Source organism: Centrocercus urophasianus, unplaced genomic scaffold, assembly GCF_019232065.1.
Source record: "Centrocercus urophasianus isolate 14NV4802_14NV808 unplaced genomic scaffold, USGS_Curo_1.0 seq_34, whole genome shotgun sequence".
In the NCBI taxonomy this organism is placed as follows: Eukaryota; Metazoa; Chordata; class Aves; order Galliformes; family Phasianidae; genus Centrocercus; species Centrocercus urophasianus.
In genome coordinates this window covers 4,649,359-4,667,091 of record NW_024884911.1, presented here as the reverse complement: position 1 = coordinate 4,667,091, position 17,733 = coordinate 4,649,359, and the positions used below count along the sequence as shown (strand labels likewise).

The window sequence follows — 17,733 nt, the reverse complement described above, 5'->3', positions numbered from 1 at the left end:
GAATGGAACTTGCTGTGAAGCAGGTGATGTATGAAAACTCCCAGTCAGGAACTAAGAAATTCAAATCCATGGTAAAGTAATTTTGAAGGGATTTTTTTCTTTTTCCGGTGGTGTGCAGCAGCAAGGCATCCAGACGGATGAAATAGGAGGGGATGGGAAGTTCCTTTGTGACAGAAGTGCTTTGATACAACAGTGTCTTTTTTCCCCATTCCAGTTGAAATCACTACATCCAACTTCTTACCCTGCCTTTTCCCATTCATCTTATTAATTTGGATTCTGTAGAAGTGTATATACAGGTATCCCACTTCTGCCATCGGAGGGAAGGAGAAGCTCAGGAGGCTGGTGCTGTTATTCCGCGAAACTCTGCCAATTCCTCATCAACAGGAGGAGAGAGTAATTTGATAGAACAGTCTCTGATGGGCAGATTCCCAAGCTCAGGAACAGCATCAATGCTGCCTTAAGGAGTCTGGTTACAGCAGACAGGCAGGAAGGTGCAGAGGGACAGAAGTGTCTGGAGCTCTGTCGTGGCTCTGTTTTCTACTCATTGTACATTATCAAATAATTTGATCAGTGAAGGCATGCTGTGCTGTTTGAACTTTTAACTGGACAGGCATAGCATGCTATGTACTTGAATGAATACTGGATGAAGTAAGTGAGCTTTTAAAAGCAGAGGTAACCAACCTAGGCAGCCTTGCACAGCTGTGCTTTTTATAGGCAGGTTTTAGCCCTCCTCTGTAAAAGCTTTGGCTGCTTGCAGCTTTGATCTAAAATACCTTCCTATCTCAGCGCAGCTTCTTTGAGACCACTTCATCCGAATTCATTACTATGCAAACTCTATTTATAATGCTTGCCTGGTAACCCTAAAGCCTATCATGCTGAATGTCTGTTGGCATTCAGTGAATATCATAGAATCCTTAGAGTTGGAAGGGACCTTTAAAGGTCATCTAGTCCAGTACGATCACAGCAGCTCCACAGTTTGACTCATGAATATTGGGAGGGGGACCGAGGTTTGCAGCGTGATTTTTATGTTTGGAAATGGAGAGATTCTGCACCTGAATCATTGACTGACTATATGCTCTGTTTAGGCAAGTTGCTTCACCTTCACAGATGAGCCAAACAAAGTTAAGACCCAACTGTTTAAGGATGATGCGCTTGCAACGTGCTTGGAAAAAGATGAGAGCTATTTTAAGTGCCAACTGCAACTGAGTCTGAGAGAATGAGTTTGTGACTCATTTGGTTAACTACAGCTGCATCAGAAACTTACGAGCAGATGAGATCTGGAAAATGCTTATTGTAGTTGTAAGGACAGTAATAAAAAGCTGCACGAATGTGTGGTTGTCAAAATAGGTCTTAACAGGGTTGCTCAAACAATAACCTTTATTTCTGCATCTGGCAGCTGTTATACCTCGATAGTACTATTTTGAGGAGTTCCCATTCTGCTTCCACTTGTTCCTTTCCTGGCTCTGCAAGTCTCTGTTCTCTCAGAGTGCTGCCATGCAAGTGATTCAGCATTTGATGTGATGGAAGGGGATGAAGGTAAAGGGCAGTGGGTGGGCTGGTGGCAGTAGTGAAGAGGATCTGCTGTTGGCAGAAGAATAGATTTCCTCATGGGCAACACATCGTTCTGAAGCTGCTGGCTGTGCACCCACTGCTGAGCAAAGTTGGGTAGAGATGGCTGATGGGAAGAGGAAATGGAAATTGCAGTCTTCTGAAACCTTCCTGCTTTCTTGCCTCTACAAGGCTGAATTATCACTGTAAACAAGCAAGGAGCAAGGGTATTTTCCCCCCAGACAAACAGCTTGGATCTTGCTGCTGCACGTGGAGGAGCCAGACATAATTTGTTGCTGCTACCGTAATTTTCCTGTAGATTAATTATTTTAACTGTTTGCCTGTCCTTTCCAAAATGAAGCCTGAGCCATGACTTTCTCAGCCTGCATATCTACACATGTATGAAAGTTCTCCCATCGTGTACCAAACAATTACTTTTTTATGGTGTATGAGGGCAGCCAGGCGCTGTTTTCAGTGGTGACCTTCAACACTGTGGAGCCGCAGAGGTTTTAAAGGGTAGGAGATCCCCCTGTGGATGTAAAGCAGTGACGTAAATTGTTGCTAAGTTGGGGTGCCAGCTGCTACCAGTGATTCCTCAGAGTCCACCTGATACCTCTGGGTTTAAATGCAGTGACCAGTGTTTGTGGTGCCTCCCTCCCCAGTGCGTTGAACAGGAGACTCTATACTGCAAAGAGAGCTTTGAGAACCCTGTAAGCGGGGAACGGGTCTGCAGCCAGACAAGATGAGAACTGAAGCTTCCATTAACAGCGTGCCTGCAAAATTGTTGATCCAGAGGACCTAACTAGCTGGAGTTTTGGCTCCGGTGAAGGTGTTAATAGCAGGGTCTTAATGTCCTGCCTGGTAAAAGCTGAAGGGGAGACAGCCATGAGGGGGGACCAGCAGAGGTTCTTTCCCTCGAGTTGTGGTTAGGTGATTTCTGGGTATTAGGAGCGGTGTTCATGCTGCAGTGTGGCATTTAGCTTCGGGGTGCTAGATTTGACTCAGCGGCATTTTCTGATTGCAGTCTGCATGCTAACGAGGTGGAGCAGTGCTGCACGTGGGGACTGGGTCGTTCTGACTCACTGCAGCCAGTGCAGCCAATTCCCAAATAATATAAAAGAAAAAATGAAACGTACAGCAGAACTGCTTACTTTTCCTGATAAGGAAGCTAAAGGTAAGTTCAGTGTCTTTGGCTGAAGTATTTCGGTCACTAGAGAAGCAGTTCAAACCTTCATTTATTAAAGTACTGCTTGCTTAAAATACATTCTAAATTGCTTTCAAGGCAGCATAGTTTTATCTAGCTGGCTGGATAAACAGAGAAAGACATCTTTCACCAGTGAGTTTGCATGTGGCATGACTGCAAACCTTTGAGACTACTTTTAGATCATCAGAAAACTTTGAAAAGGCAAGCTTTTCAAAAGGTCTGAGTGGTTCAGTAATAAACCTTCTTTGGGGATGCACCAATATTGAAGCTATGCCCTCTGCCCATATGGTTTATGTTGATACATTTGGCGTGTGATCTGCTGTGAATGGCTGGGACTGGTACTTTTCTTCAGATAATTCATGCAGCCCCAACCAAAGGCAGTGCTGCCAAGTGAGCAGAGCGAGGGACCAGCAGCCTGTGCAGGGCAGTAGGTCAGCCTGTGTTTTTCTGTCCTGGGTGCCTGCTTGGTGGCTCCTTGGTGACCCCAGCAAGACACGAGCAAGGCTCAGGCACCCAGATTCGTTCCCTGCTCTGAGAACAAGCCACTTCATCCCCTTGACTTCATTTCCTTGTGTGCAAGGGAGGGATGGTGGTTACCTCCTTCATAACGTACTTTGGGATTTGCTGGGGCCGAGTGCTTTTAGGAGATGTGTTTTTCCTTTTCTCTGCAAGGCACAGAGGAATAGGATCCTGCTGTTCCTGCCTTGGCACTTCAGTATATCTGCCTCCGAGGGGAAGCAGGAAATGGTGGCCATATTGCGGTTGCAAACGTAATAGAGAGTCACAATTATTTTTTTTAATCCTGTTCCACTCAACAAATTAACATGGTTGCAATGATTTTCATAGGCTGGTTTCCCAGATAATGCTGTAGCACAACTTCCCTGTTTTCAGCCAGTTTACCCTAACCTTGTGATGCTTTTCTGTGTCTTTCTAGATTCCGAGCGTTCCCATCTCTCCTCATTCACTATGAAGTTGAAGGGCAAGTTTCATTCACCAAAAATAAAGAGAACTCCTTCCAAGAAGGGAAAGCAAGCTGACCTGACAGTGAAAACACCAGAGAAGTCAGCAAACAAAGTAAGTGAATGAAGAGCATCTTCTATTGGTCTCACTGGTTTCTTGCTTTCTGTTACTCAGGTTTTTAAAATCTACAGCTCTGCTTTCAGTCTGTGACTTTGCCCTCTGCAGAATTTTGCAGATACATCAGGGAACATCAGGATGCTTTCTGGTTAGTTTTAAACTGTGTTATGTAGTGTACAATAAGAGATGGATTTTCTTTTCGAGTTGCTGATGAAGCTTCCTTCCATCATTGTTTAAACGTCTCATTACAGAATGTAGTTTAATGCCTGACACATCTTCCCAACATGCACACCCTATGATTATGCTTACAGCTTCCAGTTTACTGCCTGGTTTTGGGGTGTGATCTTCTTAAAAATCCAAAACCCTGGCGAGCAAATCCTTGAAGCTCGTCCAAAGATGTGCTCAATCTCTGATGATGTCAGCAGGGAGAGTCAAGCAGATGCCTTCAAGGAGCAGCTGATTCCAGCACACTATTCCTTACACCAGTGCACTTCAGTCCCTGTAAGAGCTGAGCTCACCACTCCTTCCCAACACAGACACACATCAGAGTTATCTCTTCTGTTGCTGTGGCCTGATTATGTAGAACAGAGGCTATCTCTGGACAGTACTGTTGCAATACATTTTCAAGTACAAATTAAGTAAGAAGTTAAGAACAGTCAAGGTTACTTGTGATAATTCAGACTCTTTCCCAGTTGCTGAAAGCCTCCAGTGTGCAGTGCCAGACGTGCAAACTTTTTGGATTATCTGCTCTGAGGATTGCTGTGCTGTTACTGTGAGCAGTCAGCAAGGTACAGCTATCTGACACTGTGTGATGTGCTTAGCATCCAGGGAAGCGGCTGCGCAACTTCGTGGTTCTGCCCTATCATGCAGGAAAGGATGAGGCTGTAGGTTCTTTCTGCAGGAGGCAACAGATAGCTTTCCAGGGAGCTGAGCACCTTGCACTGCCCCGCATGCATACCGGCCTGCTGCCAGAAGTCTTGAGAGCACTCTCTGAAGGCTTTTATTTCCAGCAGTGTTTGAAGATGGTATGTGAAGATCAATTCAGAGGCATCTCTTGTAGGACGTACTTTTGCTCTAAAAATGCATTGGATCATTTTACTGGGAAGTTTTTTCTCAGTGTTATTTTAATGGATTGATTCACTAAAACGCATGTAGGAAATGCAGAAGTCTTTGCTTTAAATTGATGCGTGACCACAAATGAAAGAAATGATCAAATGAAGAGCCATTTTCAAAATGCTGTTCTGTAGCAAATACATGGTAGCATTTTTTTTTATGTACAGAATGGGATTTTTTTCATTGGAAATCAAAGCACTTGAAATCATTGTTATTATTGTAGACAATTATTTCAGCCGTATACATTTTGTACTGTGAAATATTGATTGCTGGTGTTGTCCTTCTCTAATTTAATAGCCACAGTCCAGCTAATCAATTAGTTGGAAATAGCTCATCAGCTTAGTGTGGAGGGGAGTGGAGAAGAGGATGTGCCTGAACTGTCACCTGGGTCCCCCACTGGAACACAGTGTCAAGATGTCTTGACAAATAAGAGATTTTGTGTCAGAAGACACGCTTGCTATACTAAATAATCCTTTTCTCCCTCTCAAGTTCTAGGTGCTATTTTTATACTCTTGAAGTAGATAATCGCCCTACAGCAGAAATAGCAATACTAAAAATCAGTGTAAGATCGCTGCACGTAACCTGAATGTTGTGCTCAGTGTGCATCTCCTCTTCTTCCCTTTTATACCTGGATGTGGCAAAAATATATTTCAGAGCTTGTTTGTGTGCTGGGCCATCTTTGATTCTAATCTGAGGACATACTGTAGTGTCCTTCAACACTGCTGTTGCAGAGTTAGGACAGAATTTTTACTGGTAAAGTGCAGGGAAAGAAGTGACTTGTTACTGCTTCTGTAAGTGGTTGCATGGCCCTCTGTAACCCATCTGCATTTCATATATGATGCATTTGTAATGATTGTTTTAAGGGAAACCTTTCAAATTCATGCAAAAATAAATATCTGCCTGTGTCAAGTAGGCAGGAAAGTGGAGAGGAAATGTTGTGTTGCCTGAATGATCTCCTTTAATGCCCATCTGGACACTGCTGAAGCAAGTGGTAGCACTGCTTCAGTAGCTCCTGCAGCTACAGATCTGCTCCAACATAAGGGAATATAGCCATGGGGGCAAGTTCATCTCTGCTGAGGAATTCAATGAGAGATTACTTCCAAGTCTTCTCTCCAGCCCAGAAAGATTCCATCCTACGTTTGCTTTGGCTTTAGGAACACACTGAAAAAAGCCTCCAGGCTCGTAGCAACAACTGACACTTATGTATTTGAGCTCTGTAACACAACCTGCCATCCTTGCAGGACACGCAGGCTTTTTTTGTGTATGTTTGTGTGTCTGTGCTCTCACATAGATACGAGCTCTTTGGACCTGAGAAAGAGATGCATAAAAGGTGCTTTCCCAGGGTTCTTTCCCAATGAGCTAGCAGGGAAATCATGGAAAAAAGGGCTGTGTCCCACATAGCGTCTGGTGGCTGCTGTGCATGCCTTGGTGTGCTCAGTGGAAAGCTTTCTGTTTCCACGTGTCAATCCCAGGCCCATCCCTCCTGTGTCCAGGAGAGTGTTTAAGCTATTAAGTCACAAGCCCTTCTACAGGAAACAGTTGTTGAATGAATATATAAACATTAATCAAAGCAGGAACTGCAGTCTGCATTTTTTCACTTCTGTTTGAGGGCTCTGACCACAGGCCATAGGCATGCTGCGTCCATCCTCTCTCATCCCTGAAATCTGTAATCGTTTCACATGAAGTGCCTCTCCACAGCCTGGAATGGGCTGTGCAGTGGTGAGGGTGCATGCCTGAAGAATGGGAAATGTGCTTTTTGAGATCAGTGAGTTGCCGGGATGCTCCTCAGCAGTGAAGTTCAGTGACTGTGGGTGGGCTGTGAAGCAGGAATGGAAAGGGCCCAGCCAGCAGCTTTGTCGGAAGGGGAGACAGCAGCAGAGCTCGGGACTTCCCAGATGAGATGGAAATGACAGGGTAGATTTGGACTTAGGCTTCAGAAGTCAGAGCTACGTGGGACTTGGGACTCCTTTTATGGATCTGGCCCCTGGTTACTAACCGGTGCTGCCTGTGAATTGTTCTTCCTGAAGCCTTTTGGGCTGCTGGCCTGATTTTATAAAAAAGCAGCAGTTCAACTGCTGACGAGAGTACGGGGAGCTCACAATGCCCATAGGTCATTAATTCTTGAAGCTGAATTTACTGAAGAGATAATGGATGAAACCTGACTCTGCTAAGCTCTCTGCTCCTTTCTGGCAATGTTCAGTGGTTAATTTAAATCTCACTTAGGAACTACTTGTGGCATTAAAAGTCCTCCAGGCATATTCTGTTAAACTTTCTTTTTTAAATAGCCCTGTCCAGAATGCCATTAGGATGTCATATATCGCTTCTGAATTTCCTTTCCTCACTTTGACGATGGCACAGAAGTTGGTGGCAACAACTCAGCTGTATGCCAGTGAGTTGTTCCCTTCTGCAGCATTCATTCACTGATGCCAAAAGTTAGCTTTCATGGTCTGTCCCTATAAAAGCTGTGTGGGTTCCCTTGACCCAGCACCATCACGGAATGAATTAGGTTGCAGACCCTTCTTCGGGTAAGTAAAAGCAACTTTTCCCTTTAAAATCCTGACGTTACAACATTTCTCTCACTTTTTCCTATTCTTCAGAACGTATCATGGCTAGAGGAGAAGGAGAAGGAGGTCGTCAGTGCCCTGCGCTACTTTAAGACGATTGTGGACAAAATGGCAATTGATAAGAAAGTATTAGAGATGCTGCCAGGCTCAGCAAGTAAAGTGCTGGAAGCCATCCTGCCCCTGGTGCAAACGGACCCACGCATCCAACAAAGGTAGCTTTTCTTCTTGGGTTTTGGAGCTGTGGCAGACCAGCAGGCTCCTCAGCTTCTTTCTTTTTTTGTGTATTACGTGGCATGTGAGTTGGAAAGCGGTATAGTAACAAATAGGTTGACTGCCATTTTTATTAAGTGGTGGATAATTTTCAAGCACAACTTAAAAACAAACTCCATGCTGTGAACAAGTCCATGCTATGGAAAGATAAAACAACTTAGAAAGGTTTTAGAGAGGAGGAAGGAGTGATGCTTAGCATAAATGTAAACATTGGGAATTTACTGATTCTCTTCAGATTCTCTACTATTTTTGAAGTCCACAATGGGATCCTAAAAGCTAACAAATTCCAGTAGTTTCTGCCTGAAAAGGAACTTGTCTTCAGGGTAATCTCTGCATTCAATTCATCCATACTGATAAAAGTCAGCCTGCACTGTTAGTTTGTTGTTAGTGTTTTATTTTATTTTACTGGAGCAGATACAGAACAGAAATAAACAAATATGTACTTCAGTAGATCAGCCAGTCCAAGTTCATTCCTGTGTGCTCTCCACAGACTGATTATAGGTTTGCTCTGATGCCTGCTGTATTACATTTAAACCAGTTAGACGAGTTTGAAGTCAGAAAAGATGTAGAAATTGGCCAAAGCAAAGCTTGACATCCATTGAGAGAATCTGTGGTGTCATCAAGCCACAGAGATCTGTCTGCCTGCTGTTTATAGGTGATGGAGAAATTGATTTTAAAAAAAAAAAAAAAAAAAAAGCAAACAAATAGCATTGAACAATAAGAAATAAGCAAAACTACTATACATGCAAAATTAGGCAGAAAAATGCACGTATATATTTTTATAATTGTTTTTGCTGAATCCTGCTGGTTTTCGCTCGGTTCCTGTTTTCCCAGTGTCTCCAAAACTTTTGTTTTTGAGATGTTCAGTGCAATTGTGCTGCAAGAAAGGTTTATGGTACGGTCAAGACAGCTGTAGGGTGCCAATATTTTATTAACAGAGATGTTTAGTGCTGTCTGGTCCCAATACATAGGGCATGCTTTTATCTGATAGCACAAAAGGAAGGAGACAATGGGTGAGTACCAGAGCTGTGACTGAGACAGGGGGGCTGCAATTTAGGTTGGGTTTGTAGAAGTACAAAGAGCAATAGCTGTTAGAATTGGAGCATTCATCAGGCTTCTGGATTCAGGCACAAAAGTTTCTTCCGTTGCTATCAGGTTTCCTGCAGTCATTAAATTCCTGACAGGCACCTGCTTTCACTTAGTGAAAGAGAGAACAAACTTTCCTGTTACATCAGGAGAACATGTAAAATGTCAGCAAATATTTTTAGGATAGAAAATGTCATCTTTGTAGTCGCTTGCTTTGATTTGTGTATCCGCGGGGTGATCTTTCCTTCCAAGAATATATTGGAAATAAATATCAGCTAAGTGGTCTTCAGCAGCAGCAGTATTTCAGACAGCTCTATTCTTCAAATTCCTTGTACCTTTTCCCTTAGAAGTGAGGTAATATAACCTTGACAGCTGGATATCCACATTTAGCCTGTAAGCAGAATTTCTGTAGTCAGTAGTCAGTGGAGTCTTCCTTACTTAGTGATGAATCTCTCATTCTGGACTGCAGCACAGATCCCTTGTGTATGTTCTGCCTTGTTTGGCTTTGCAGAGAAAAAGGGGATTTGTCATCCTCTAAAAGCCACGTCCTTTCATGACTACATATGCACTTTATTTATTTTGAGTAGTGGCAGGACACAAAGGGGTGCTTTTGATGGTAAATCCCCCTCAAGAAAAGAGAGCAAGACTTGTGTCAGTGTGGAAGAAAGCCCTACAATTACTGCTGGGCTCCTTTTTGCTTTAGGGGGAGGGCTTGCATCGAGGAAAAAAGTAATTAAATCTAGCAAAAATAGGCTTTCAATTACTGCCTCCTTAGAAGGAAGCAGACCGAAGATTAATCACAAAGAAATCAAAGCCAGAGAAAGAGATGGAGGAGGACCCTATTTAGGAAATATCTCCTACTAAGTTAATTTCATTTAAAATTAGAACAAATGGCAAGCACTGTGCTTATAAAACAAACAAACGAAGAAGCCCTTGCTGCTGTCTGTATCCCTCTGGCTGTAAGCCGACAGTAGTTGTATCCCTGGTTCTGCAAACAGCTCTCACCTAAATAATCTCCCTCAAGTTTGTGGGTTTGGTGCTCTTCTCACAGATAATGAAATGATTGGAGTTAAGCCAGTGTCAGATGGGTGCCAGAGAGAAATGGGAAGATTCACAACGCTCGTATCTGTGATGATGGCAAGATTGCACCTTCTCTTATCTCCTTATGGTTTTGATGCAGTTTGAAATTGATTTAATTTTACGAAGAATTGCCATCAGCAGCACTGTTAACACACCTTGTTTAGTAATGAAGTGTTTTCAGAGCGGCCAGGAAAGTGCCTCTGAGCACTGGTGTTACAGTTAACTTTTATTTAGAGTTGTCGTCCTTCCAAATTTCATTTCTTTTCCTTCAGAACAATAGCTTGGGTTCTGGTTCTCATTAAAAGCAAAACAAAACAACACCCTTCCTCTTCCAAACCTGAAATTCATTCAGCTCAGCTTTTGTAAAGAAGCAGGTTTTAATTGCTTGTTTTCAGGCATTGTAAGCAGTGGGAAAATTATTTCTAAAGGAATGATGCAGTCAGCTTGCAGTTATGTGAAGTGTTTTCTGAGGGGGGTTAAGAAGGAAATCATAGATAGCACTGAAATAATATGAATTAGACATAAATGCAGGATATGGTAGTTACCTTTGAAGTTGAGGCATGGGATGGGGGTATGGATTAAAAGGGAAAAAGCATTCTTCGTAGCACTGCTATGTTAGCTTGCAGCTCACATTATTAGCTGGTTGTGCTTTCATGCTGTTGTTCCATTTGGCTCTAAAGAACAGGAGAGCAACTGCAGCAGAGCTGGAAGCCCAGGCTTTGTCACCTGCTGAACACAAATCATGAATGTCAGAATGAAAAGGAGAATTCATAACAGTGGATAGTGTAAAATACTTCTAAGTGAAATGCACTTCAGATCGTGCTCTCTCTAGTAGCATTTGATAATATCTCTGTAACTGATTATTTTTTTTTCCCTTTTTTCTTGACTATTCCCTTCCCTGCCATCCAGTTCTGCCATCTCATCCTGCTACAGCCGTGTGTACCAGAGCCTGGCCAACCTCATTCGCTGGTCTGATCAAGTGATGCTGGAAGGTGTGAATTCTGAAGACAAAGAGATGGTGACAACTGTTAAAGATGTCATAAAAGCTGTTCTGGATGGAGTTAAGGTATGTGAGGCAAGTTATAAAAAGCATACAAGTCTGTATTCTAGAAGAGATCTAGCTGAAAGTCAGAAGCTTTTGAGTGCTGGTAAGTCCTGCTCTTTCAGTAAGCTTACCTCTTACATCAACTGCTCTGGAAGTGAAACAGTCCTGCTTGGTACTGCTTAAAGACCAACATTAATGGTTTGGCTATTAGTGTGCACTTCTAAATGTTCAGCCTGGCATTTGGATGGATTGCCCGAAGCAGTAAATCTTAATTGAGCATTGTATTAAATTTTCAGCAGGTAATTCCCATTCTCTTTGTCTCCTATGCAGATTACAGGTCTGAGTTTGCATGTTTTTCTGTCTAGACAAAAATTAATGGAAACGCTTCCTGTCAATTCCCATAGAGAATCAAAGATTCCAGCTTCATCTTTTAGCATGGATGTCAAAGTGTCAGTGATGCAGCATCACTTTCAGCAGTCAGGTTAGGGTGTGGGACAGCTGATGAGCTAAGCTCAGTTTTCTGGAGATTAATTTTTTTTGTAACTAATGGGGAACATTGAATGGAAACCTTTGTGTCCTTTGTGAGACACACTTACACAATTCCCTCCCTGTGCACCCAGGAAAAGCTGTTGGCTTTCCTTCTGTGTCCCAGTAAGTTTTTGGTACTTATTATTTGTGACCGTTTTCCAGACTGCTGAAGGCCACAGAGGCCGTGCATTCAGCTTCCCAGTACTGGAGTTAAAAGTTTCCTTGATTTGGACAGAGAGATCTGTCATATCTCCTAGGAATCTTATTTTGAATACTGTAGAGAAGGCTGAGCGTCTTTAACAAGGGCTGAACTGGCAGAGCAGCGTTTAGTTCAAGTACAGCAGGAAATTTGGATTTTCAAGAGCTGGAGCAGGATCTTCAACTGGATGAATGTGTCAGGAAACAGCATCTTTGACTGTACACAAAGTCCATTTAGTTTTTATTATCTGGAATTGAATGTGAAAATCCAGTGAGTCTCCCAAGCTTTGACTATCATGCTTTCAGGAATCTTGATATGTTATTTGCGTGCTCTGAATATCCCTGTACTGTTGCTCAAATACAGATACTAAACCCTAGTGTGACTTACCAATCCTTTAAAACAAATATCTTTGAAAGAAAACATTTCCATCACTTAAAGTGGACAGATTTTCTAGGATTATTTTGCACAGTATGCCCTTTAACTTTAAGCTCCAGATTTGAGAAGTAAAGCGGGTATTAAGTTTGCACAGCAGGATGGAGAAGAGTTCAGCATTAAGTCTCAGCTTCTTTGGTGCTGCAATTCAGCAGCCATTTGCAGCATATGAAAATCTGCACTCTTGACAGCTGAGCAGATGTAGGCTGATAAACAGCGCAAGAGTTCACCCTGTTATCACCTAATGAATCTGCAGTCCCGTGTTACCACTAGCTCCAGGTTACAGTTGCATGAAATTTGGGACACCCACTGTCCTTTCACTTCAAACAAGGTTTAAGCACCTGATAGCAGTTGCTTCCCAACCACAGCAGGGTGCATGGGTGGATGGATGGATAAATGGATGGAAGGTCATGGATGTCTGCTGAGCCAGCCTAGGCTGGAAGCAGTGCTGGCATAGCCGTGCAGTGCTAAGCCTGAGCTGTTAACCTCACTGAGCTGTATCAGTCTCCTCCTGCTGCTAGACTGCAAGTTATTTTGGCCTTCCAGTTGGAGCTGGCTTATGTCTGGTCAGCTTGGAACACAGTGAGAGCAGATGTGAGGCAGTCTGGGTAGAAGTGAACGTCTGCCCACCAAGACTCAGTGTTTGGAAGTGCTTTGTGCTGATCTCCTACTGCATAGCAAGGAAGGTTTATTTTAGAAGGGCCAAGCGAGCCTTCAGGTCTGGAAGCAGAACTGAGAAGCTGGACACTTCTCTGCTGTGGAGAGCCTTTTTTGTTTTTCTGGCAGATCACACAAGATCCACTTCCACATTTCGGTATTTACTTCCCCCTTTATTTTCAGAATTGAGCACAGATGACTTGCTTGTTCACTTGTGCTCTTTGCTGTTTTGATGACAGGTTTTAGTGCCTTGCAAGCTATGTATAAAGGGGAAAAAAAATCCTTGTTTTGATTACATAACTTCTTAAAAATCCATCTCATCTTGGAATTTCCAGTTTGCTGAAGTAGTATAAGTTTGTGGAGAGGCTTTAATTATCTCTAATTACTGCTGCAGGAATCTCTTAACTTGCTGATAAGGAACAGCATAATGTGCATCTGGCTCAGTTGCATGCTGGTTACCTCTGTGTGTACATTGAAGATCTTGGCTTGATTTTCAAACACTAGTTCTCATTCTGGGGTTACTGGAGAGGAAAAAAAGCCAGGATTGAGGGAATCAAGCGCTTTTGTGCTTTTGCTAATCGAGGTACTTCTCAGCAGATGCCAGGTTTCTTGTCTGTCTGTCCCAGATAGGAACATCTTCATAGTGTTAGCCCAGATGGCCATCTGTATGTGCTGTGCTTGTGCACTCTTATTCTTCCCCATCAGTGGGCTTTTCAAGACAGTTTCTTTAAAGCTGAGCATTTTGTTGTGCGTTTGGTGGACTCTCTGCAAATTATTTTTGTGCCCAAAGTCATACCAGGAACGTAAGTAATATATAATGATATGATGGCCAAGTCAGAATCAGTTGTGATGTGCACTTGGACATGTTGAAGTGGATTGCGGTTTCCATCCTTTACACATCCAGGGTGCTACTTTATTCTCTTTGTGATGATTGTGTTGGAAGAGGAGATGACCGTTTCTGACCTCAGCAGACACAGACATGAAGATGATACTGGAATGATGACACTGTGTGACAAGCTGCTAATAAATAAAATTGATCCCGTATAATTTCCTTTGCATAACATGCTGGGAAGCCAATAGTGTCAGGAAGCACTGCCAGTTATGCAGCCTAACTGTGAGAGCGCACGTGTTTGTGTCTGTGAGCAGCAGGTCTGTTTGTTGGCCTCAGTCACCCATGAAAAGTTCTCTCCATCTTTCTGGAATGAGTGAATGTTGCTTTGGCTGCTGGCAGACTTGGAGTTCAGGATTATCATGCACTTATCTCTTTATCTACCGCCTTATCTGCCTACAGCAGATATGCTGTAATAGTTCCCTGAATGATGAAGACTTTCTTTGCTAACAAGTTAAAAGGTGGCTCCGGGGGGAGCAGGCCTTTTAATAAAGGTGTTCACTATTTAATTTCTTGCTGGATGTCTTTCAGAAACCAGCCTTTGAAACAAATACGTGACACGCACTTGTTCGTGAACTGTAAAGCAGTGATATAACTCTTTTACTGGCCAAGTGAAATACTTCATGCAAAAAGCATTTATTTACTTGTATTTATGTATGTAAAGTCAACTTGATATTATCTAGGGCATTATGGGGACTGGAACATATTTGTGATGAAAGAGGAAGCACAGCAAAAAGAAATATATGTGGGTTTGTGCAGAATCCCCATAGGGCTGCAGTTTGTGAACTTAGATATGGCTGAACTGCTGCTGGGTGCATGCTGCTCCCTTACCACCTCATTTGTGTGGCTCTCCACTGAGCTTACACCCAGCTCAGTTCACTGTCCATGTCAGCATTAACTCCTAAGTGGGTCCCCAAAAGTTTATTGCAGTAGAATCCTGTTCTGTTGTAGCATGTTTGAGTGCAACATTATGCATGTAATGATTCTTTTCTTTTTCCTTCTTTCCCCTCCATCCACCAGGAGCTGGTCAAACTCACGATTGAAAAGCAGGAGCACCCCTCTCCCACAAGCCCTGTTAAACCCAGCTTACCAGCATGTAAATCTGATAGGTGGGTCTCTTACAAACATTCTTGTGCGTGCCAGTCCAGTATAGTAGCTTGATGTGAGGTAATTTCTGATTGCTGACTGATAGTTGGATTAAAGTACTGAGTTGTTTTCCACAGCAGGCAGTGTTGTGTTCTTCGTGTAGCCTTATGCATTACAGTGGCATTACTTCAAGAGAACTGTATGCAGTGATAGAGAAGATACCAAAATCTGGCAGTGAAGCATCACTTGGCTGTGACATGTCCACATATTATTCTGTGTATGCTTCTAATTTTACTTGCAGATGTGAATTCTTCCTTCTGCTGTAGGTTTCTCTTATTGCATATGATGTAAAATATATATTAATCTGTCAGTGTGCTGCATTCTGACTGCATTTTGTGATCTGCAGTCTGTCTTTTGCTTGTTACAGCCCATCAGAGCTTCCCCTTACAGACCGAGAAATGGAGATCCTGAGCAAAACTACTAATATGACTCAATCAAATGAGCTACTGACAGACTCCATGGACGAAGAGGTTGCACCTCCTAAACCCCCTCTGCCTTGCATTCGTGTGGCAGAAAACAGGTAATGCTGGCCAGCCAGCTGGCAGAAGAGTGGCAGTGGCCCTTAGCATCTGTTGGTTACACGTTCTTGTCAAAATGGGTACATGAGGTCGCAGGGTTAGTGATGCTTCTGAATTTCCAGTCCTCCTGAGTAATTCTTCCCAGCTACTGGAATCTGTTTATGACTCCATGTTCTTTCTGTCTTGTTCTGAGCACTACCCTTCATTGTCTGTGTTTTCCTTTCCTGTTGTTTTTTTTTCCCCATGAGGATGGTACAGTGCCTGAGACTTTCCTATGAGAGGCACTGCATAAATGCATTAAAGCTTTTATTTAAGACTACATAAATACACACCATATTCTGTACAACTCTGCACAGCAGTATCCTGTGCTGTTTTAGTTGCTGTTGCTGTTTCCAAAGGCAAATGCTTTGTTAACCTCAGTTGGCAATTGTCAACCTGTTCTGCACATCCAGGTGGCTCTACATTGGTTGTCAAACTAAGAGTGTAAGGAGCTTCTACTGTGTGAAAAAACTCTTTTATTTAGTTGTACTTAGCCAGCTCTGTGAGTAACCACATGAAAGTATCTATGTTCTATTTTGGAAGGAAGAGAAAACCTCCAGTTTGCAGCTTTTTGGTGTGTGTATGGTGTTTTTCTCCTCTAGTACTGGTGTTAATAGATGGTGTGAAAATGCTTATCGTGAGCTCATTTGGAAATGCAGCATCAGGGGGACTGTGGCTGGCAGAAAAACACCTCATTTCTGGGTATTTTATGAATTCTCATGGGTTATATATGTATAAAAAATCCTGTTACGTTCCAGGAGCAGAATATGTGTGCTCTTGGGAAATTCACAAACTTGATGATTGCCAGAATTGTCAGTAGAAGCAAAACTTGAATACACAGTGGTTAAAATCTCAGTGGTTACTACCAATGGGTGTATGATAATGTATCTGCAACTGATGAATGCCACAGTTTGGGCCCATGCAGCATGTATGCGTGGTGACTCTGACAGTCTACTTGCTTCAAGGAAAAGGGCATAGAGAATTTAACTGTCCTGTAGGTTGCTTCAGCTTTGAAACCCCTCTCAAAGCTAAAAGAGTTTGAAGAGGAGGAATGAGAAATTTCTGTGAACGGAAACCTTGTTCGGGTCAACCAAAGCATTTAATTTGGACTGCCACCGCTTTTATGCAAGAATAATTGCTGTGCTAATTAGCTTCATTAAAAATAATTTTTAACACAGCAATTATTTTTGTTTCTGAAATACTGAGTCTTCTCCAAGCTTAAAAAAATACATCACTGAACAGGACCTTTCCTGTGAGAGTGCTGTTAGCTCGGGATTTGTTAGGATAGACTCTTTGTTGAGTAGCTCCGGGTCAGCTTTGGATGTGAGCTTTTTGATCCTAACAAGGCAGAGGCTATCTGAGAAACAAGCTCCTAAAGCCTCTGAAAGTCTTTTTGGTGGTGATGGAAGCATCAACACCTGTTGTGTCTTGCAGTCCTCCTCCAGCCTTGCCCCCTAAAAAACGACAGTCGGCGCCTTCCCCAACCAGGGTGGCAGTTGTGGCCCCCATGAGTCGAGCCACCAGCGGATCCAGTTTGCCTGTTGGAATCAACAGACAGGTAATGGCATAACTCCTTTGTGAAATCCAAAGGAAACGTCCTGCAGAAAAGCTCTGTGACCTGTGCAGTGCAGTTCCTGCTTGTCCCAGGCAGCCCTATCTGGAACAATGCTGGGATGGAATTCTAGCAGCAGGAACATCAATGTAGTCAATGATGTGAATAGTTGTTTTTTTTTTTTCTTCATTTTGTTGTTGGATTTGAGTAATGAATGAACTGCTACCAAACTCTGATGCCTTAAGGTTTTACAGAGTGTGAAAAGCTGAGGGGCTGAGTGTCTCAGTGTTGCATACAGCAGGGAGTACAGTGGTTTGCTGTATTTACAAGATCCTACCAAGGTTTACTTGCAGGCCAGGGGTCATGTAGCAGGTTGACATTAGAAGCCTATATTTTTGCATTTCCAGTTTAACACGTCAATTAACTTAAGCAATAGTTTAAGCATCTGCTCTGACTGCTGCTGGTGCTTTGGGGAAATTTGTAAATTTTCTGGTAGAACTACAGAAAACTTGTGACAGCATGCATTAGTCATGCTCTATCACTTGTGCTAATGCAGAGTTTACAAGACTGTAATTAGTTCGTTTTGCTTTACACCTTCAGGAACTTACTGACTCAGCAGTGAGAACTTGAATTGTGCACCAAAATCAAATCTTGCTCTCAGTCCCCAGAGCTCTGACTTAGGAAGCCTCTGCTGTCAGTCGGCTGACCCAGATAAAGCTGTGGTGGTTTTGCAGTTACTGGTGCAATCTCATTTAGATTGATTTGCAGGGATGGGAATACCTGTGA

General features: G+C 42.8%; 1 protein-coding gene across 6 annotated transcripts in view; it reads left to right on the top strand.

Annotated features, from left to right (window-relative positions):
• Nucleotides 1–17,733, top strand: part of RAPGEF1 (Rap guanine nucleotide exchange factor 1) — a 76,640-nt gene that overhangs the window by 24,010 nt on the left and 34,897 nt on the right. For 3 of the 6 annotated variants that reach the window (XM_042831051.1, XM_042831049.1, XM_042831050.1), the window contains 7 exons: nt 2,573–2,722; nt 3,687–3,826; nt 7,540–7,718; nt 10,852–11,008; nt 14,713–14,801; nt 15,206–15,358; nt 16,830–16,953. In XM_042831051.1, the coding sequence (XP_042686985.1) occupies nt 2,573–2,722; nt 3,687–3,826; nt 7,540–7,718; nt 10,852–11,008; nt 14,713–14,801; nt 15,206–15,358; nt 16,830–16,953 (992 nt within the window). The remainder of the gene's footprint in view (nt 1–2,572; nt 2,723–3,686; nt 3,827–7,539; nt 7,719–10,851; nt 11,009–14,712; nt 14,802–15,205; nt 15,359–16,829; nt 16,954–17,733) is intronic. The other 3 variants (XM_042831052.1, XM_042831053.1, XM_042831054.1) reach the window with 1 other exon arrangement.